The sequence below is a fragment of the Equus quagga genome, chromosome 2 (genome assembly GCF_021613505.1).
Source record: "Equus quagga isolate Etosha38 chromosome 2, UCLA_HA_Equagga_1.0, whole genome shotgun sequence".
Lineage (NCBI taxonomy): Eukaryota > Metazoa > Chordata > Mammalia > Perissodactyla > Equidae > Equus > Equus quagga.
In genome coordinates, this window is record NC_060268.1 from 152,800,021 (window position 1) to 152,822,232 (window position 22,212).

General features: G+C 37.4%; 1 protein-coding gene across 16 annotated transcripts in view; it reads left to right on the plus strand.

The window, feature by feature from the left end:
* LCOR (ligand dependent nuclear receptor corepressor) overlaps nucleotides 1-22,212 on the plus strand; it is a 130,142-nt gene that overhangs the window by 15,378 nt on the left and 92,552 nt on the right. The window contains exon 1 of one of the 16 annotated variants that reach the window (XM_046652284.1): nucleotides 15,791-15,955. The exons of the other annotated variants lie outside the window; for them this stretch is intronic. Within the exon in view, the coding sequence (XP_046508240.1) occupies nucleotides 15,841-15,955 (115 nt within the window). The 5' untranslated portion in view covers nucleotides 15,791-15,840. Of the gene's footprint in view, nucleotides 1-15,790; nucleotides 15,956-22,212 lie in introns of those variants that run through there. 16 annotated transcript variants of the gene reach the window in all.

The following is a 22,212-nucleotide window of genomic DNA, read 5'->3' on the forward strand; positions in this document are numbered from 1 at the left end:
CTTTGTATTTTAAGTATTTGACAAAGTGACTGGCACACAATAGATGCTCAGTAAATATTTGTGGAAAGGTGGAAAATAGTACTTTGAAATCTTACAAAATAGTGACTGAAATTGAGTAACAGTATTCTATTTATGGTGACTCAAGTTATTTAAGGAAAAACAAAATATGAGGAAGAGAGATAGATATTTTGGACACAATTTGTGGTTCCCTTAATGGTTTTTAACACAGTGATTTTTAAGGAATGTTGGGTGAGAGGAGTTGCCCCTTTGAGAGCCACTGTATTAAAGGTACTAAGGACTAGTTTTCTGTGCATGTGTGGAGACACAAGTAAAACGTGACCTTTGACAAGCAAAACATTATTTCTTTATTTTGTCTTGTTTCACTTCAAAATGTAATCTTTTCCTGTCCAGAATGTGTGTTATTACTTTGAGGTTTCTGAAATATCAGCCAAAGGTATAGGAACAGGCTGGAATTTTCCAGAACCAAATGGGTAAAATTTGAAGGTGGGCAGCAAATGGAGAAGGAAGAGCGTTTAGATTTTATATGAGTATAAAATGTTGGTGTTCTCTCCAGAAGTCTAGGGACGTTTATATTGACATACTATGTGTGTGACACAGTTTGCTTAAGATAGAGACAAATGAACCATGAACAGTGATAGCCATATTTAAGGGCAAGGCTGTCTGAATGTCCTCACAGTGGTGATATGGCAAGAAAGACATTTCATTATGACTTTGTCACCAGTCTAGCCAGCTTGTAGTGATGTCTATCTAGGACTGTTACTGCTTTAGGGATGGTGGTGATGTGGAATGTCATTGAGGAGGAAAAGATTTTATGAATGCTTTATTTTTAGGTATTAATACTTAGGTTTTTGTAACTCAGAGTTCCTTATATTGTTCATAATTTGCTCCCAGGAACTCACAGATCCATACTAATTTAACAAACATGAATGAATTTGTTTGTGACTTTTAGATTCTAAAACCCTTCTTGGCAGTTGGCCTGGTAGACAGGGAATGGACATGGATATAACCTATTCCTTTTCTACTGGCTCTTCCTGTGTCTTTGCCAAGTTTAAGAAAATAACTGAAAAAAAGTAAGGCCCTGTTTTCCATCATTTGGCACTTTGCAGTGTTCCCCCTATATCTATCAGGACTTTTTCTATTGCAGGTTCAGAAACCCGGTTCAGATTAATTTAAATCAAAAGACGATTTCGTAGGTTTATGAACTGGGAAGTTCACAGAATAAAGCTAAAGCTAGATTCTGACATAACTGGATCCAGAAGTTTGATGTCGTCAGGAATGTCTCCTTATCTCCATCTCTAAGCATTCTTTTCCTCTTTTGGTTTCCTTCTTTGGCAGGTATGATGGTAAAGATGATCACTGGTAGCTCTAGACCTGTATAATTCTTAAAGTCCATCCGTCTCTTTTTGTATAGCACAAGCCAAATTGGGTGGATGGAAGGACTCATTGGTCAGTCTTGGGTCATGTGGCCTTTCTCTGAACCAATCACTGAGGCCAGTGGAGTGTGATTTTCTGACTTGATCAGGGACAGGTGCATGGTTTTGGAGAGAGGCTTAAGACCAGCCCTCCCTTGTGGTTTGAAGGAGCAGCAGATTGGTTCTTCAAAAGAAAATTGGATGCTATTACCTAAGAAAGGGAAATGGATGCTGGTTAGGCAAAAATCTATAAATATTCCATGTATGAATCTAGGTCTACTTTTGAATAAATTGACTGATTTGGAGCATGTTATGAATTGAATTGTGTACCCCAGAAAGGTATGTTGAATTCCTAGCCCCCGGTATCTGTGAATGTGACTTTATTTGGAAATAGGGTCTTTCAGTTGTAATCAAATTAAGATGAGGTCGTATTAGATTAGGGTGGTAAGATGAGGTCGTATTAGATTAGGGTGGGCCCTCATCCAATCACTGGGCGTCCTTATAGGAAGAGGGAAATTTGGATAGCAGCAGGGAAGACGGCCATGTGAAGGCAGAAGACAGAGGCAGAGACTGGAGTTATACTGCCACAAGCCAAGGAACACCAAGGATTGCTGGCAACCACCAGAAGCTGCAAAGAGGCAAGGAAGGATTCTTCCCTAGAGCCTTTGGAGGGAAGCAGGAACCTGGCAATGCCTGGATTTCTGCCTTCTAGTCTCCAGAACTGCGAGAGAATATATTTCTGTTGTTTTAAGCCACCTAGTTTGTGGTAATATGTTAGCAGCTCTAGAAAACTAAGAAAAACATATCTGGTACATAGAAAATTTATTTTATTCAGTCCATCCTCTTAAAATACTGACCATAAGTTTTCCCAATGAATATCTTTACATTTTAAATGGATTTTATGGGGCTTTGGGATACCTTTGGAATTTATGGGTTTGGCATTTAAAAATACGTAATATTTGGTTAAAATTTCCTCCTAACCATAATAATGTGACATGATATCTTGTGATTGATTGTATTTCTTGGACTCTGCATTTTACGGAGTGTATAGTTATAGTTTGGTTGAAGCCATCATCTTGTTGATGAACAACTATACATTATTTCTCAATGCATTTGACTCCCAAATAGCTCAATGCCCTGTTATAACCAGTAGTAGAAATAAAATGAAACACCCAGAGTAAATATGTTGTAATAGCGTGAATATAAAAGAAAGAGTATGTCTAGGGCAAGTGGCTATGAAGGTGGGAACAATCAGTATTTTGGTGAGACTAAGCAAAAATTTAAGAGTAGCTTAAACAGTGTGTCTGAGCTCTCATTCATTTTCTGCGAACTAAGAGGGTCGGATAATACCTTCAAGGTGTGGTTAAACTTTGAAAAAATGATCTTATGAATATCCTTCTAGTTTGTAATTTATAGGAAGTGGATGTTTTCTGTAACTGCTGTATTTCTTACTCAAAACCTTTGTGGTATGATTTGGTCAGCCAGATGATCCTCTCTACTTCTACTTCTGTTTTTCCAGAACTCTATTTTCCTGGAATAAATTAATTCCCTGTGATAGGCTTTAAAAAAGAGATCTGTAGTATGTACAAAAGCCTTAAACATAATTTGAAGTTAAAAGAAAAGCTTGGTGGTATGTATGAAAAATCATTTTTAAGGAATTTAAGACTTAGTTGGAAAAATAGTTTAGGGTACTTGTGAAGGCACTTTTAAAAATAAATACTCCCCAGGCCGGCCCGGTGGTGCAGTGTTAAGTTCTGCTTTGGCAGCCTGGGATTAGCCGGCTTTGGCAGCCTAGGGTTCGCCGGTTCAGATCCCATGTGCGGACATGGCACTGCTTGGCAAGCCATGCTGTGGTAGGTGTCCCACATATAAAGTAGAGGAAGATGGGCACGAATGTGATCTCAGGGCCAGTCTTCCTCAGCAAAAAGAGGATTGGCAGCTGATGTTAGCTCAGGGCTAATCTTCCTAAAAAAAAAAAATGTATACTCCCTCTCTGCCTCACACCCCCCCGTCTGCCCCGTATTCACTGAAATGAAATAGGAACAATAAGCAAAGAAAATGTCATATCTCAAATTACTACAATTAATTTTCATTGTAAGTTTTTTTGACAGTTACCTTTTTTTTTAAGTTTAGTAATATTTTCTCAATCCAAAACTCAAAATTTCTTTTTATGCAATGAGAAGTCTTGCTTCCACCCATGCCCCATCTATTCTAGTTTTCCTTTTCTCCTGTGACCAATTTCATTATGTATTCTTTCAGTGTTTCTTTATAAAAATAAAAAAATAAATTTTTTCTTATTTTTCCCCTTTTATTACGTACAGCCTTGCTTGTTCTGTACCTTGCTTTTTTCACTTAATATATCTTAGCTATCATTCCATATCATTGCATAGAGAGCATGCCCATTCTTTTTCATAGCTGCATTGTGTTCCATTGTTTGGATGTACCATAATATATTTAACTAAGTGATTATTGAACATCTGAGTTGTTGTCACTTCACTTATCACTAAGCATACTGCAGTGAATAATATTGTACATAAGTTATTTTCTATGTGTATTGATATCTGTAGGATACATTCCTAGAAATGATATTGCTGAGTTTAAAGGGTAAAGTGTTTTTGTAATTTTGCTAGATATTGCCAAATTGCCGAAATGGGTGATACAATTTTGTAGTCCCTCCTTCATTATAGGAGAGCACCCGTTAGGAGAGTGTATCCCTACAGCCTTACCAATATCATGTTGTGTCTGACTTGTGGATTTTTGCAAATGTGGTAGATTAAAAAATATTCTCAGTATAGTTTTCATTAGCATTTCCTTGATGAATGAGGTTGAGCCTCTTATTTTTAAGGACATTTCTGATTACATTTGATCTTGAATTGACTTCCTGCAAGGATGATTATAATACATTGCCAGTGGTGAAAGTAGTAATAATGTTTTAATAGGGCAGGAAAGGGAGGAGATGATTGTTATTAGAAAAAAGACTTCTGGATCCTTTTCCTCCAACTCATGAATTTTTGCTTTGTTACTGCTTTAGGAGGTCTGCAGTATGTGATTGGCACGGCATAGTTATCCAGGTTTTTCTGAGCATGCGTTTTTCACGAAAGCATAGATTGGTGTTATGAAGTCTCTTTAAACTGCTTCAGAGGATTGTAGAAAATTGTTCAAATTTTACCCAAAGGCCTGGTCTGTGTTCAGTGTAGGTGTTTGCCAAAGTAGAGTCTTTAGTTGGTATAGGTTGATTTATATAAACGTTTTTGCTTTCATTTAGTGTGTTCTACAAAATGCTAGAGCTGTTCTTTCATGATGTTATTTTTTGTCTTTAACTTGCCTATTGTATCTGTTCTTTTTGGCACTTGATACTGTGCCAGTCAGTATTCTGTTTACTGAAATGTTGGGAGAACTGTTTTGAGTCTTTTAGTAGTAATGTCACTTTTCTTGCTTTCTGAACTGAAACCCCCTTCCCTAAGCAGTTTTCTATAGCTATTGATGCCATTAAATATTGTCTTGGCAGTAGTTTACAAACATTACTGTTTAATTTCTTAAAATCTGATATCTCACAAACTACAGGAGAAGCATAGAGTAAAATACACAACAGAGATTAAAGATAATAAGAATAAATGTGCCCGGTTAAGATAGTAACAACAGGCAGAATAAGGGTAGAAGCTAATGAGTCAGAGGACAGTCTTACATTCTGAGAGCCAAGTTGACAAGGAAGTAGATACTCAGTGACTCATAGATACTGATCCAAATATACTCTGTCAAATAAAGCATATTGACTTATAATGGATTTCTCAAGCAAGGACAACCTCTGCTTTGGGGACAGCCTTTGTTTAGATGGTTTGGTTGAATTGCATTTTTAATTTATTCATTAAGCCAAATGTTCTATGAGCATCTATGCTAGTTACTAAGAACTATGCTAGATGCAGGGATACAGTGATATGCATAGCATAGCAGTCTGTTCCTGCTCACCTGGCACTTAAAGTCTAATGGGAGAAATAGGGACGTTAATCACATGAGGAACCTGTTAAGAACATGAGATAAGAGCTCTGAAAGGAGACGTTGTTCTCTGTGTGTGTGTAATTGTGTTTGGGTAGGTGGGTGGACTGGAGTAATAGAATTTCAGAAGAATTTCTAAGAAGATAAATTTTCTTTGAGAGGTAAAAGATGAATAAGAGTAAGGGGAAACAGCAGGGAAAGTAAGAGGAGAAGAGTGGTAGGTGGAGAGGATTCTTCCAGACGGGGTATCAGAATATGTTTTCAGAAGACAGAAAAAGAAAAATTAGACCTTGATTTCCCTCCTAGGATTCTGGTTTATATAAATATTTATATTTCTTTTTCACCACTTGGTGGCACTTAAACATGTTTTAACTTGGCTCAATTTTGATTGTGAAGTGTTCTTTGACTATTTTTTAAAATAAGGGAAACTGATATATGTGAAAATTGGAGGAGAAGGGAGCACTGGATGAGTTTATTATTAAAATGTTATGGAAGAAAAGACAGTATACTCAAGCACTGAATATTTCTGTACCTGAACAGCTGTATAATCACTCCCATTGGGGAAGCATGAAGGCATTCTTTGGCAGGCACTCTTAGTTCTTACCTTCTTTTCTTTCCTTATTCACATAGGAGTGATTTTTTTAAACCACCTTTTTTATTGAGATATAATTAAAGTGTGTAGTTCTTAAGTTTTGACAGTTGTATATGTACACCTGTCTGAACTCTACCAAAAACAAAATAGAGAACATTCCCAGCCTCCTAGAAAGTTACTCATGTCCTTTTCCAGTCAGTTGCCCACCACCACAATAGCTGATTTCTATCACCATAAATTAGTTTTGCCTGCATCAGCATTTCATATAAGAGGAATCATACAGTATGTACTCTTCTGTGTCTGGCTTCTTTTGCTTAAACATAATGTTTAATTTGCTCTTCAACAAATATAAATGTAGAAATAGATATCTGTGGGGGAGTTACTGTAACATGAGCTTTTTTAGTTTCCAAAATATTTTTTTAAGGAATCAGAATAGAAAAAGGTGTCTTTATTTGGACCTTTTCTAAGGAGATTGCTACAGTAGTTGGGTTTATTATTGAAGCATGAAATGATTCAGGGAGGAACAACAGCTTTTAGGAAGTAGACCTTATAAAAAACAACAAACAAACCAGTTCATTAACTTTCAGAAGTCCCAGTACCTGCCGGTCCATCGAATTCAAGATAAAATCATGGTCCTCAGCTCATCTCTTTTTCCCTAGCAAGTTTTGGTAGAGTCCCAAATTGACCCACATAGTTTCATGCCACTTAGCAGTCCTTCTGACCAGTAAGACACCTGAGATGAGAAGTGTCCCTAAACCAGCTCTGTAGCTCCAGTAGTTGTCCCACAATCTGTAGCTAACTCACATCTCATGTCTGATAGTCCACATAGCTGGAGTTAGGTGTGAACTCTGTTGTTAGGGCTCGTGTGGCTCACACCATTGCCGCAGTGTCAGTAAAAAGTATTGCTGAGCCTGCAGAAATTTGAGAGAGGCTGGGCCAGGGTACCATCAGCCTCAGCAGCCATAATTTAGCTTTTGTTACATCCTTGGAGTCTTTAGAAAAGGAGCCTTTTCGTTGACTGGGAGACATTCATGAACAGCTGTTCATTCATGAATCTCTCTTGCTTGTGGCAAAGAGAATGTGGGGCATTTCAAGACCCGGAAGGAATTTTGTTGAAAATGATTTACTTTACTGGATGTGAGTCTTTACTAAAATGGAAAGTGTTACAGGTGGATCAAGACAGGAATGTTTACTATTAAGCATATATATCTTACAGGCTATAAAACTATTCAACACCAGGTACCTTTTTGTAAGAGATCAGTATGCTGACATCTTAGGTCTTGCAGGAGGTTTGCAGATTTTCCTCACTTTGTAAAAGTTTTTGTCACTTCTACATACTCCATCGTTAAAGATTCTTTATGATTCTTGCCTATCTGTATTCCATCCAATCTTTGATCCGCACTGCCAGTGTAATTTTTGTAGAACATGCCGTCATCCTGTCAAAAATCCCTCAGTGGCTCCGTATCTCTAGACTTTAAAATCTAGACTTTAACTGGCTTTCCAGGAGCATCTTAGCCTACTGCTTATTGGGACATTTATCTTCATGTCCCAACAATCAGCATAAATAATAGCTAACATTTATATAATACTTACTCTATATGCCAAGCACTAGCCTAGGTAGTCGTAATAAACTGCTTGTAATTCTGCAAATAGATAATGTACTCCCACTTTCATACCTTTGCACATTCTGTGCTCTATGACTTGAGTACTCTTCATCAATCTCTTTTTATGTGTTTATTATCTACTTGTTCTTTGAGACTCCATTCAGACATCACTTCTTGGAAGCTAAATTCCCATACTCACTTTCTGCACCACACCCTACCCCTCACTTCTTAAAATTGTTATGAGATACCAGGGCAATGCTCGTGTAGTGTTAGCATAAAGCAAACACAGGGTTTTTCTCAGTGTGCTACACCTTCTGCTGCAGTGAGCACAGTTCAGGACTGAGTTGCCCTTGTTTAAGAGCAGAGAAAACAGGATTTATGACTGTTCATGACCACCACCACCTTCCTCAAAGCCTGTGTTTGAAAACACAGGGCTCCACAGGCAAGAAACTTATTCTGGTAACAAAATGAGTAAGATAGTCCTGCCTTTGAAGATCTCAAATTCTACTGGAAATAAACAGACTTATAAACAGCTAATTATATCTAGCTGGGTCGGAGATTTAAACATTAAAAAAAGAAAGAAACCGTAAAAGAATTAGAAGCAGCGTAGGCAATTTTTTTCTGTCATATTAAAGTGGAAAAGCCCTTTAAATTATAATCTAAACCAAGAGTTGGTAAAGGAAATGATTGTTTTATTTAAAAATTAAATATTTTACCTGACCAAAAATGCTGTGAAATCAAAAAGCAAATAGAGAAAAAAAATTGCAGCTTTTATTAATATGTAACCTCTGCCAAAATGAACTCATAAGATTAAGAAAGCAAAAAGGATTAACAGCCCACTAGGAAAGTGGATAAGAAAATGAATAGGCACTTCACAAAGAATTTAAAGAGATCCCTAGACATGTAAATTGTTCAATCTTAATTATAATCAAGGAATTGGACATTTAAACTGCAAGTTAAAATCTTTTCACTATCATGTTGGTTAAGATAAGTTGAAGTGTCAGGGCGTTGGCCCCTTGGCCAAGTGGTTAATTCGCATGCTGCCCTTTGGTGCCCCAGGGTTTTGCTGGTTCGGATCCTGGGCTTGGACAGGCACTGCTCATCAAGCCATGCTGAGGCAGCATCCCACATGCCACAACTAGAAGGACCCACAACTAAAAATACACAACTATGTATGGGAGGCTTTGGGGAGAAAAAGGGAAAAAAAAGAATCTTTAAAAAAAAAGATGGAAGTGTCAAAAGTTCACAGAGGCCACCTCAAAGGTGCTCCCACTGGCCTGAGAAGGAAAATTTGAATATAAGAAAAGTAATGACTCTGTGAGGTGGAACCATATCAAATAAAAATCCAGAAGTCCATAGTGATACTTTAAAAAACAAAAATAACTGTTGATCAGCTTTGGAGATTTCAAAGGGGTCAACTCATTATTCTGAAAATTTGGGCATAGAAGAAGGAAGCACTTTTCCTGCCTTTTACTGCGAAACGTATTTCAAGGTAACTGAATAGTTGATAGTGGAAAGCTCTTCTTTATTGAAGAATACCAGTTAATAAAGGAAGAAGAAATGAAAGGATTAGAAAAGTCACCATTTTGTGCCCATAATACAATAATGGATCTAGGCAGATTTTTAATGTATGCTAAAACTATTGGGTGAAAGGTGGTAGATAACTTTATAATGGTGGGATCAAGTTGGTATCCTGAATTCACTGATCAATGTTAGCATCACCAAAAGTAGAACAGGCAGACATAATATATCTCTTGATTTGGTGACAAAAAGGACACAGTACCCTAAAGAAATTAACTTTAATGAGGAAAAATAACAGAGGGTAGATAGATCATGAATATATACATAGGCTCTTGTGAGGACTTTGGCGTGACGGGAGGATATATCTCCAGTGGTCTGTTTCATAGTTTACTTAATCCTTCAAGGAAAGCTGAGCTGCGTTTTAGACAGTTAAACCTGCTTCTTTTCTTTTTTTTAAAAAAAAAATTAAAACTTTATTTTTTTAGAGCAGTTTACGGTTCACAGCAAAATTGAGTGGAAGAGTAGGACTTTGGTTTTTACCCTGAGTAAAATCAAGAGCATTGTAGGCTTTTGAGCAGGAGAGTGACGTGATGATCTGGCTTAGTTTTAACGAACTAATTGCTGCTATCTTGAGAATAGCCTGGGAGTAGGGAGAGCAGGAATATTAGCACAGATACCAGGTTGTAAGCTATTGCATTAGTCCAGGTGAGAGGTGAAGGTTGGTTGTTCTGGGTACTAGTAAAGGAAAGGAGAAGTGGTTAGGGCTGTGAATATATTATATTGGTAGAAGATTGGTTAGGATTGGTAGATCTAGCATAATTTCCTGATGGATTAATGTGGGGAGTGGGAGAAAGGAGATAAGGAGGACTCTAAAGTTTTTGGTTCAAGCAATTCGAAGTGCAGAGTTGCCTTTAATCAAGATAGGAGAGACTGTGGGTGGAGCAGGTTTGGAGAAGAAGATAAAAAATTGTTTTAAATTATCTTCCACATAGTAGGTACTCGGAAATATAGTGCTGCTGGATTTGGAGAACCAAGGATATGAGACAGCTGCTATGAGAAGGCCTTCATTGTCAGTCTCTCTTTGTTCGTTAACTTTGTGAGTTCTCACTTCAGCAGCTTGATGGTGTTTCTGTGGGTTTTTTTTGTTTTTCCATTTAAGATATCTGTATATAGTACTTTATACCAGGCACTGTTCTGTCTAATTTTTTCAAATACTAATTTAGTTAATCCTCAGAAAAACCTAATGAGGTAAGTATATTATTATCATGCCTGTTTTGCAGATGAGGCACTGAGAAGTTAGGGAACTTGCCCAAGGTGACATAACTAGAAAAGGTAGAATTAGGACTCGTACCCACAGTTTGGTTCCAAAGTCCGCGTTCTAAACCACTGTGCGGTGCTGCTTCCCTTTTTATAATTCCCCATGATTTTATTGTAGTTATGAATGGAGGGTGAGGATTTAAGCAAAGACTCAGAAGCTTATTTCAAGTCATCTACGTATAGAGGTTGTGGCTAATGGGTATTTCCATAGCTATAATAATTACGGTTATTTTCATAATATAAAATAAAGTGAGTAAAATAAAATAAAATAAACCTATGATGCTGCAAGTGCTGATACAAAAAAGTCCTAGAAATTATATTCCAAGGTGCTCTTAACCCAGGCAAGTTTTTATGTGATACCTTCTGGAATGTAATGATTATCTAAGTTGGAAAATATCTGCCAATACTGGGTCTTTATGATTGTGTTTACATGTCTGACATGTTGCAAGAAATATTGGTTTGAGATTTGTGGAATGATGGTGTTCGGGGTCCTCCATATGTTCTTTTATTTAGTGTTGCTTCGATTGCTTGACTGTTAATGTTGAAAATCCTTAAGGTGTTGGCTGGCCTTTTTGCATTCAGGTATTGGTTTTGCTCCCTTTGGCTTAAACTGTCGTTGCCCTAAAAGGCAGTTTAGCTTTTTAGTTCAGATTCCTCTTTGGTAATCTTGATGACCTTTACAGCTGTCAGTTTGAAATGGTATACCTTTGCAAAGTGTTTTATATAATTTGTTTTTCCTTGAGGGTATAATCAGATTCTAAACAGTGATGATGATGGTGGCTGGCCTTCAGGCATTGAGAAAGTATAGTTGAAGGCCATCTATTTTGGGTTATCAGTATTCTTTCTTTCTTTTTTTTTTTTTTGGTGAGGAGGATTGGCCCTGAGCTAACATCTGTTGCCCATCTCCTTTTTTTCTTTTTCCTCCCCAAAGCCTCAGTACATAGTTGTATATCCTAGTTGTAGGTCATTCTAGTTCTTCTATGTGGGGTGCCACCACAGCATGGCTTGATAAGTGGTGCATAGGTCCACGCCCAGGATCCAAACCAGCAAACCCCAGGCCACCAAAGCATAGTGCCTGAACTTAACCACTTGGCGGCTATGGTGCTGGCCCCCAGGTTATCAGTATTCTCAGTGAGGACTCACGTAAGTGTAGAACAACACTGTATGATTTAATTCTGCTTCTTTTTGTTGGCATTAGTGAACTATTAATACAATTTTTGAAAGAAAAACATTTAATCCTTATCTTTCCAGATAAGATGTAACGGTTGGTATTTGTTTCTTGTATTGAATGCAGGTGAATCAGTTGACTGCAGGTGACCACTGAACACAGACGATTATTTCAGTAACTGTCAATTCTCCCAAAGATAATGTAAAACAAATGCCATTCTAGATGTGTAGGGGAGAAGTAAATTCATTACAGACAAGGATGCCGTAGGGCATTTGGGCTTAATTCTCTCAGGGAACCTGGTTGAGAAAGGCTTATCTGGGCTGTGGTCGTTTTTTGGTAAGACTCAAGAGCTAAAGATGGTTTTTTGTGAAGAGTTGTTAAAAAACACACACACACAAGAAAAAACAAGGGACAGAGACTATATATTGACTGCAACACCTAAAATATTTACTATCTGGCCTTTTACAGAAAAGGTTTGTCCAACTCTCCCTTAAGGAGAATACTTAAATTTGAATTCCAGCTTCTCTTTTTTTTGTAGCTGTTTGACCTCAGTATCTCAGTCTGTAAATGAGGAATGGTAATAGTACCTATCACAGTTGTTGTGAAGATTACATAAAATAATGAATGTCAAGTTTTAGAATGCAGCTTAATGATTGTTAGCTACTATTATTACAATATATTTAATATATAATATAAAATGATAATATTTATATATGCTGTTTATAAATATGGTATGTAGCAAATATCAAGTCCCCTCTCCTCTTGTGATATCAAGCAATGGTATTTCAGTTGAGAATATTAGCCAGTATTCATGGCACCATGATGTTTTAGAGATTCTTAGGATGAGAATATCCTCTTAAAGACTATCTAATCTGTTACCCATTAAGTGTTATCACATTTCAATGTTTGATAATTCAGAATTTCTCAGGGTAGTCTCTCCTTCTTTGGATAGCACTAATTTAGTTATTTTTATTTGGTGTACTGACTTCTGTCTTCCAATAGCTTCCTTTCCATTTGAGTTTTGATGCCCTAGAGAAGCACTTGTCAAACATTTTGGTCTTGAGTCCCCTTAAAAATTATTGAGTTCTTCAAAGAACTATTAATAATTTATTTGAAAATAACATTAATCTACCTATTTCATGTTAAACAACAGTTTAGTGAAAATTATTTTCCAAAACAAAAAAATTAAGTGAGGAAAGGGCCATTGTTTTTACATGTTGCAAATTTCTGTAATGTCTGGGTTAGTGAAAGATAGCTGAATTCTTTTTCATTCAACTGTTGCATAATGTTATTTTAGTTGATGTGTATGAAGAAAATCCAGCCTCACAAAGAGATGTTGTTGGAAAAGAGAGAAATATTTTAATAGCCTTTCAAAAAACTGTGTATATTTTTCTTGGACACAACACCAAAACTTGATAAGTGGTGTTTCTTTCTTTTTTCCTTAATTAATAAACTTTATTTTTTACAGCAGTTTTAGATTCACAGCAAAATTTAATGGAAAGAATAGGGAGTTCCCGTATATGCATAATCTCCTCACTATCCACATCTAGCACCATGGTGGTATGTTTGTTACCATCGATGAACCTACATTGACCCATGATTATCACCCCAAATCCGTAGCTTACGTTAGGGTTCACTCTTGGTGGTGTACGTTCTATGGGTTTTGACACGTGTATCCACCGTTGCAGTATCATACAGAGTAGTTTCACTGCCCTGAAATTCCTCTTGTGCTCTGCCTGTTCATCTCTCCCACCCCCCGATCCCTGGCAACCACTGATCTTTTCACCATGTCCATAGGTTTGCCTTTTTCAGAATGTTAATAAGTTGGAATCATATAGTATGTAGCTTTTTCAGATTGGCTTGTTTCACTTAGCAATATGCATTTAAGTTTCCTCCATATCTTTTCGTGATTTGATACTGATTTCTTTTTAGCCCTGAATAATATTCCATTGTCTGGATGTACCACAGTTTATTTATCCATTCACTCCCTGAAGGACATCTTGGTAGCTTCCAAGTTTTGGCAATTACGAATAAAGCTGCTGTAAACATGTGTGTGCAGGTTTCTGTGTGGACATAAGTTTTTAGTTCATTTCAGTAAATACCAAATGCAATTGCTAGATCTCATGGTAAGAGTATGTTTAGTTTTGTAAGAAACTGTCTTCCAGAAGTGGCTGTACCGTTTTGCATTTCTGTCAGCAGTGAATGAGAGTTCCTGTTGCTCCACATCCTTGCCAGCATTTAGTGTTCTCAGTGTTTTGGACTTTGGCCATTCTAATAGTTGTGTAGTGGTAGCCCATTTTAGTTTATAATTCCCTAGTAACATATGATGTTGAACATGTTTTCGTGTGCAAACCTGCCATCTGTATTTCTTCTTTGGTGGGGTGTCTGTTCAAGTCTTTTGCCCACTTCTAAATCCAGTTGTTTATTTTCTTATTGTTGTTGTAGGAGTTCTTTGTATATTTTAGGTAACAGTCATTTATCAGATGTGTCTTTTGCAAATATTTTCTCCAGGTCTGACTTGTTCTCTCATTCTCTTGAGTGGTAGTTTCTTAAAGGTTAATTGCTATGTGGAATCTTTTAAACAGTGGTATGCATAGCTCACATACAAAATAATATTATATATACTATGATTATAATATGTATCATATATAATATTTTAAATGTCTGCTGTATTCTTACTAAGTATATAATTTACCTCATTTGTAATAATTATAAAAAACTTACAATTATAATATTATTCTAAGTTGTTGGGACTTTAATCCTTCTGTTTCTTGTCTGTGCATTCTCGCTTTTGATAAATTGTTTTCCGTAAGTTTTACGGTTTTTTAATTGTGAGTGGACTTGCGCTTGACCTGGCTTGTTTTCTTCCTATAGGGATATTGTATGGGCGTATTGTGAGAGCTTTTCCAGTAACTTAGAGGACTGATTTTCTGTTCTTTTTTTTTGAGGAAGAGCAACCCTGAGTTAACATCTGCTGCCAATTCTCCTCTTTTTGCTGAGGAAGACTGGCCCTGAGCTAACATCGGTGCCCATCTTCCTCTACTTTATATGTGGGATGCCTACCACAGCATGGCTTGCCAAGTGGTGTGATGTCCACACCTGGGATCTGAATTGGCGAACCCCGGGCCCCCGAAGCAGAATGTGCACACTTAACCATTGCGCCGCTGGGCCAGCCCCTGATTTTATGTTCATTTTATAGTTAGGGGATTCCTACGTAATTCAGATAGTGCAGTGGTTCTCAAAGTGTGATCTAGGAACTCCTGGGGGCCAGGAAATCAAAACTATTTTCGTGATAATACTAAGATGTTAGTTGCCTATTCACTCTTCATTCTCTCACTTGTGGAGAAGCTGTGGGATATGATTATATCATCACTCTGATAGATAATGGAATGCCTTTTGTGTTCTTGGGTTTAAAAAATTTGTTTTAATTTCAAATATGGCAAATATCAGTAGGTATAACCACATGAAAAAAAAGCTCTTTAGGGTCCTCAGTGATTTGTAAGAGTATAAAGTGATCCTGGAACCAAAATGTTTGAAGACTGCTGAAGTACTGTATATTTGGATTCCAAACCTGTGCAAGGCACTCGCAAGGAATTCAGTTTCTCCTGGGAGACTCCATTATTTTTTCTCGACCTAGGAAGAGAAAAACTTCCTTTGCCAATCAATGGATGGGTTTTTTTCCCTAGTCAGTCCTTTCTACACCTGAGGATCAGTTTCTCTGGGACGATGCTTTTCAAACATTAGTAAGCATAAGACTCACCTGGAAAGCTTGTTAAAACTAAGATCCCTGAGCCCTATTCTGAGATTCTAATTCAGTAGATCTGGTTTGGGGCCCAAGAATTTACATATCTAGGGAACAGGTTACCAGATGTTGATGTGACAGGTCAGTGGACCACACTTTTGCTGAGTATTGCTCAAGGGTCTTAGCTTTTTTGCAAGAGTTTCAGTTTCACCCTCCTTAAGGCCTCTCTTGTCCCTGCATAAGTGTTAAAACCCAAGTGCCTAGGTTACCCATACTATGGTCATGCGCCACATAGCATTTTAGTCACCAACTGACCACGTATACAGTGGTGATCCCAGAGGTTAGTACCATATAGCCTAGGTGTGTAGTAGGCTATACCATCTAGGTTTGTGTAAGTATACTCTGATGTTCACACAACAATGAAACCACCTAACAACGCATTTCTCAGAATGTATCCCAGTTGTTAAGCGATGCATGACTGTAATCATCATCCATTCAGTATATCAGCACACTCTCCCCTCTGTCTTTCAGATTCTCCTTCATTGCCAGCACTTGAGACCTTTCCTACCAACCTTTTGAGCTTAGGTATGCATTGAGAGAGTGTGTGTGAGAGATGAGTGTATGTACTGCTTATACAAATTTTACTCATTATATGGATAAAATATCCCTATATTCTATTTAGATATTTATAATTACAGGACTTGTAAGTTATCTTTACGTATTTCCCTCAATAGTTTGGCCCCATTTATAAACCAATTACTGAGCAACTGGAAGTTTCCTATAAATCTTTATAGGCTTTTGGGAAAACATCCTTAAATACAACATTATTTTGGTTTCAATACTTAATTTAAGGAAATGCAGTGCTTTACAGTTATTTAGAATATCCCTTTTCATTTGAATATCTGTATAGTTATATAAAGCTTTCCAAATTGGACTCACTGTGTTTTGAGCTTAGTATATAATAATAAATCTTTTTTAAATGACATTCTTAATGGTTTGTTGACTTGTCATTTGTTTCTCTCCTAGAATTAGAATGTTAAATGTTTCTTACAAGCGATTTTAGTTGAGGATTTGGGTTGGTTAATTTCTACGTAAAGTTGTAGTATGGAATATTTTAAAATTTATTCCACGTTTTTGTCAAAAGATCTTGATATGACATGTACCCCTTAATGATTTTAAAGACTTTATCATATATCATTCTTTTTTTTTTAATTTTTTTTTTTTTGAGGAAGATTAGCCCTGCTCTAACTGCTGCTAATCCTCCTCTTTTTTGCTGAGGAAGACTGGCCCTGAGCTAACATCCATGCCCATCTTCCTCTACTTTATATGTGGGATGCCTACCACAGCATGGCATGCTAAGCATTGCCATGTCCGCACCCGGGATCTGAACCAGCGAACCCTGGGCCACTGAAGCCGAACGTGCACACTTAACCACTGCGCCACCGGGAGGGCCCCTATATATCATTCTTTATATTTTCTCTTCTTGAACTACATACAGAATTTCAAGGATCATTTCATCACTGTATAGTAGGGATACTGTAGTATGTAGTCCTCTTCCCAAAGACATCTAGCAGTTTTAGTGTTTTCTGTTAGCTATAATAACACACTTTTTAGTAATTGTAGAGTCAGAGAAGACTGTACAGTGACGTCTAGTACTTACTGATTACTTAGCATCAGTCATTGTATAAATATAATTTGGTTTTTTTTTCTTAAATTAACTTGTAGTTATTCACTCAACCGTACTAGTCTTTTCTGCACAGTCTGAAGAGATTTTACTGGACTGTTTATGTAGTCTTTTGTGCCATCTGAAATTCCCCGTCTGTATCTCTTTCTGATGATGTAATAATCACTTGTGATAATTAGATTAAATGCTGAAGTATCCTACTGCTTACACTTCTCCAGTCAAAAAGTACCCATTTCCTATCTTTAACCCAGTACACTAGCTGTATAACCTTATATTCTTTTCCTCAGTAGATGGAGAACTAAAGAAAAGCTACCATATTCTGAAAATAAAACAGTTAATTCAAACCGTAATAAACAGGGCAAGAAAACTGTGACAAAGATGAATTGATTTGATTGTTCAGGTTCTCAAAGTGTGGTCCACGGACCGTCCCCCACCCCCTCCTGTGGTTCTTGAGACCCTTTTAGGGATCTGCAAGGTCAAAACTATTTTCGTAATGATATTTCGTATTTCGTAAAAATAACTACTTAATGATAAAACCCTTGAGTACGTCTTATTGATATTCTGTTTAATGAAATGGGAAGTACGCGTAAAACACTTATTTGATTGAGTTGTGAGCTAAACGAGATGCTTTTTTCCTGGAACACCATTCTTCTTGGAAGAATGTCTGACAAACTGTGGTTATTCAGACTTCGGTAATTGACAGACATTTTCGCAAATCTGAAGTGAGCCTGTCACATCAAGGAAAAAAAATAACAGTATTTGTTGCCAAGGATAACATTGCAGCTTTCAAGAAAAAATTAGAATATTGGAAAACATATTATTCACCACTGGGAGTGTGACAACTTCCCTTAAAAAACCTGCCTGATGAGATTGGTGTGATATTAACAAATGTGATTTTTTTTTGGTCGGAAATTATACAATGAAACATGTCAACATTTTGAAGATCTACATAACTCAGTGAACTGATACTTTTGAAATGGCTAGTACTTAGTGTTACAAATCAAGCATTGGTCAGGGATCAATAGACCAGTGGATTTTTTTGTAGCAAAAATTTTAAGTTAACATATATACAAATTGACCATTTTTGTACAGTTCTAGGAATTTTACTACATGTATAAGTTCGTGTACCCATGGCCCCAATCAAGATACAGAATAGTTCCATCACCCCAAACAACTCCCTTTTGCTCTCCTGTTATAATCACCCCTCCCTAAACCTCTGGCAACCTTTGATCTGTTCTTCATCATTGCAGTTTTGTCTTTTTGAGAATGTCGTTTAATTGGAATCATACAGAATTAAGCTATTTGAGGCTGGCATCATTCACTCAGCATAGTGCCTTTGAGTCATCTAAGTTGCATCTATCAATATTCATTTTTTGGGGCCGGCCCAGTGGCGCAGTGGTTAAGTGCACACGTTCTGCTTCAGCAGCCCGGGGTTTGCCGGTTTGGATCCTGGATACAGACATGGCACTACTTGGCACACCATGCTGTGGTAGGCGTCCCTCATATAAAGTAGAGGAAGATGGGCATGGATGTTAGCTCAGGGCCAGTCTTCCTCAGCAAAAAGAGGAGGATTGGCAACAGTTAGCACAGGGCTAATATTCCTCAAAAAAAAAATTCATTTCTTTTTTAAAAATTAAAATTCACCATTTTAATGTGTATAATTCAGTAGCTTTTGGTACCTTCACAGTGTTGTGTAGAACCATCACCACTGTTAAGTTTTGTAGTATTTTCATTACCCCAAAAGATATCCCATACCCATTACACAGCCAGCCCTGATGGTCTAATGTTTGGTGCTCTGACCACCATTGCTCAAGTTCCTTTCCTGGTCAGGGAACCACACCACCCGTCTTCTGGTTGTCACACCGTGGCGGATGCATGTTGCTGTGATGCTAAAAGCTATGCCATGGTATTTCAAATACCAGGAGGGTCGTTCATGGTGGACAGGTTTCAACAGAGATTCCAGACTAAGAGAAGGACCTAGCCACCCAATTCCGAAAAAGTTGGCCATGAAAACCCTATGAGTGGGGCTGGCCCAGTGGCCGAGTGGTTAAGTTCGCGCGCTCCGCTGTGGCACCCCAGGGTTTTGCTGGTTCGGATCCTGGGCACAGGCATGGCACTGCTCATCAGGCCATGTTGAGGCGGCATCCCACGTGCCACAACTAGAAGGACCCACAACTAAAATATACAACCATGTACTGGGGGGATTTGGGGAGAAAAAGCAGAAAGAAAGAAAGAAAAAAAGATTGGCAACAGTTGTTAGCTCAGGTGCCAATCTTTAAAAAAAAAAACCTATGAGTAGTGGAGGAGTATTATATGATATAGTGATCCGAAAGGTGAAAGGATGGCACAAAAAGACTGGCCATGGTTCTGCTCTGCTATACACAGGGTCGCCAGGAGTTGAAATTGACTTAATGGCACTAAAGAAACCCGTTACATAGTCACTCCCTATTTCCCCTCTCTCATCCCCTGGCAGCCACTACTATCTTTTCTGTCTTTTTGGATTTGCCTATTCTGGACATTTCATATAAAATGAGTCATACAATATGTGGCCTTTTGTGTCTGGCTTCTGTCATTTAGCATAGTATTTTTTTAGATTCATCCATGTTATATCACACATCAGAATTTCATTCCTGTATTAGCTCAGGCTGCCGTAACAAACTGTTGGATGGCTTAAACGAGATATTTATTTTCTCACAGTTCTGAAGGCTTGGAAGCCTCAGTTCAAGGTCAAGGTCCAGCACAGTTGGTTCTAGTGAGTACTCTTCCTGGCTTGTAGATGCACACCTTCTCACTGTGTCCTCACACGGCCTTTCCTCTGTGCTCGAGTGCAGCAGGGCCTTTCTCTGATGTCTCTTCTTAGAAGGACACTAATCCTATCAGTTTAGTCCCTCCTCCCTCGACCTCATTTAACCTTAATTAAAGTACAGTTACGTTGGAAGTTAGGGCTTCAACATATGGATTGGGGCAGGGGTACAAACAGTCCAAAATAATTCCTTTTCATGGCCGAATAGTACTCCATTGTATGTTTATACACCATTTTGTTTATCCATTCATCAGTTAACGGACATTTGGGTGTTTCTCCTTTTTGGCTATTAAGAATAATGCCACAGGAGAAAAAGGAACCCTCATACACTGCTGGTGGGAGTGCAAACTGGTGCAGCCACTATGGAAAACAGTATGGAGATTTCTCAAAAAATTAAAAATAGAAATACCTTATGACCCAGCCATCCCACTACTGGGTATCTATCCAAAGAACTTGAAATCAGCAATTCCAAAAGTCCCATGCACCCCTATGTTCATCGCAGCATTATTTACAATAGCCAAGACGTGGAAGCAACCAAAGTGCCGTGCAACTGATGATTGGATAAAGAAGATATGGTGTATATATATATATATATACACACACACACACACAACACACACACAATGGAATACTACTCAGCCATAAAAAAGGACAAAATCATTCCATTCACAACAACATGGATGGACCTTGAGGGTATCATGTTAAGTGAAATAAGCCAGATAGAGAAAGACAAATTCTGTATGACTCCGCTCATAGGTGGAAGTTGACGTATAGACAAAGAGAACTGATTGGAGGTTACCAGGGGAAAGGGGGGATGGGGGGAGGGCACAAAGGGTGAAGTGGTGTACCTACAACATGACTAACAATAATGTACAACTGAAATTTCACAAGATTGTAAACTATCATAATCTTAATAAAAAGAAAAAAAAAGAATAATGCCACAGAATAATGCCACTATGAACATTCATGTACAGCTTTTTGTTTGAACACCCATATTCATTTCTCTTAGATATATACTTGGGTGTAGAATTTCTGGGTCACATGGTAATTCCAGGTCTAACTTTTTGAGGAACCGCTAAACTGTTTTCCACAGGGTCTGCACCATTTTGCATTCCCATCAGCAGTATGTGAGGTTCTGATTTCTCCACATCCTCGTCAGCACTTAATTTTCCTTGTTTGTTAGTTTTTATAGCCATCCTAGTGGATATGAAGCGGTAGCTCGTGGTTTTGATTTGCATTTCCCTAGTGACTAATGATGTGGAGCATCTTTTCATGTGCTTGTTGGCCATTTGTAAATTTTCTTTAGAGAAATTTGAATTCAAGTCCTTTGCCCATTGTTAAATTGGGTTGTCTGTTTTTTTTTGTTGAGTTGTAAGAGTTCTTTATATATTCTGGATTCCAGACTCTCAGATTTATGATTTGCAAAAATTCTCCCCTATTTTGTGAGTTTTTTCTCTTTCTGTATAATTTTCTTTGATTCATAGAAGTTTTTAATTTTTATGAAGTTTAATACTTTTAAATTTTCAGGGTTTTTTGCTTATGCTTTTGGTGTCATATTTAAGAATCCATTGCTACATCCAAAGTCACAAAGATTTACCCCTGTTTTTTTCTAAGAGTTTTATAGTTTTCTCTCTTATATTTAGGTCTTTGATACATTTTGAGTTGACTTTTATGTATGGTTTGAGGTAAGAATCCAGTTTTGTTCTTTCGCATGTGGTTATTCAGTAGTCTCAGCATCATTTGTTGAAAAGGCAGTTCTTCCCCACTGAATAGTCTTGGTATCCTGGTTGAAAATCAATTGACCGTTGATGTATGGATTTATTTCTGGACTTTCAGTTCTGTTCTGTTGGTGGATATCTCTATCCTTGTGCCAGCAGCACACTGTTTTGATTACTATGGCTTTGTCCTAATTTTTGAGGTTGGGATGTGTGAATCCTTCAGCTTTGTTTTTCTTTTGGTTCAACTTGTTTCAAAACAAGATTGTTTTGGCTGTTTGGACTCCCTTGCAATTCCATATGAATTTTAGGATCAGCCTGTCAATTTCTGCAAAAAACATAGTTGGAATTTTGATATGGATTGCATTGAATCTGTAGATCAGTTTGGGAGTATTGCCATCTTAACAATGTTGTCTTCTGATCTAGGAACATGCAGTGTCTTTCCATTTATTTAAGTTTTCTTTAATTTTTTTTAACACTGTTTTGCAATTTTCAGTGTGCACATCTCTATCTCCTTGGTTAAAGTTATTTCTAAGTATTTTATGCTTTTTCATACTATTATAAATGGAATTGTTTCCTTAATTTCAGATTGTTCATTGCCAATGTTTAAAAATACAACTGATTTTTGTATGTTATTCTT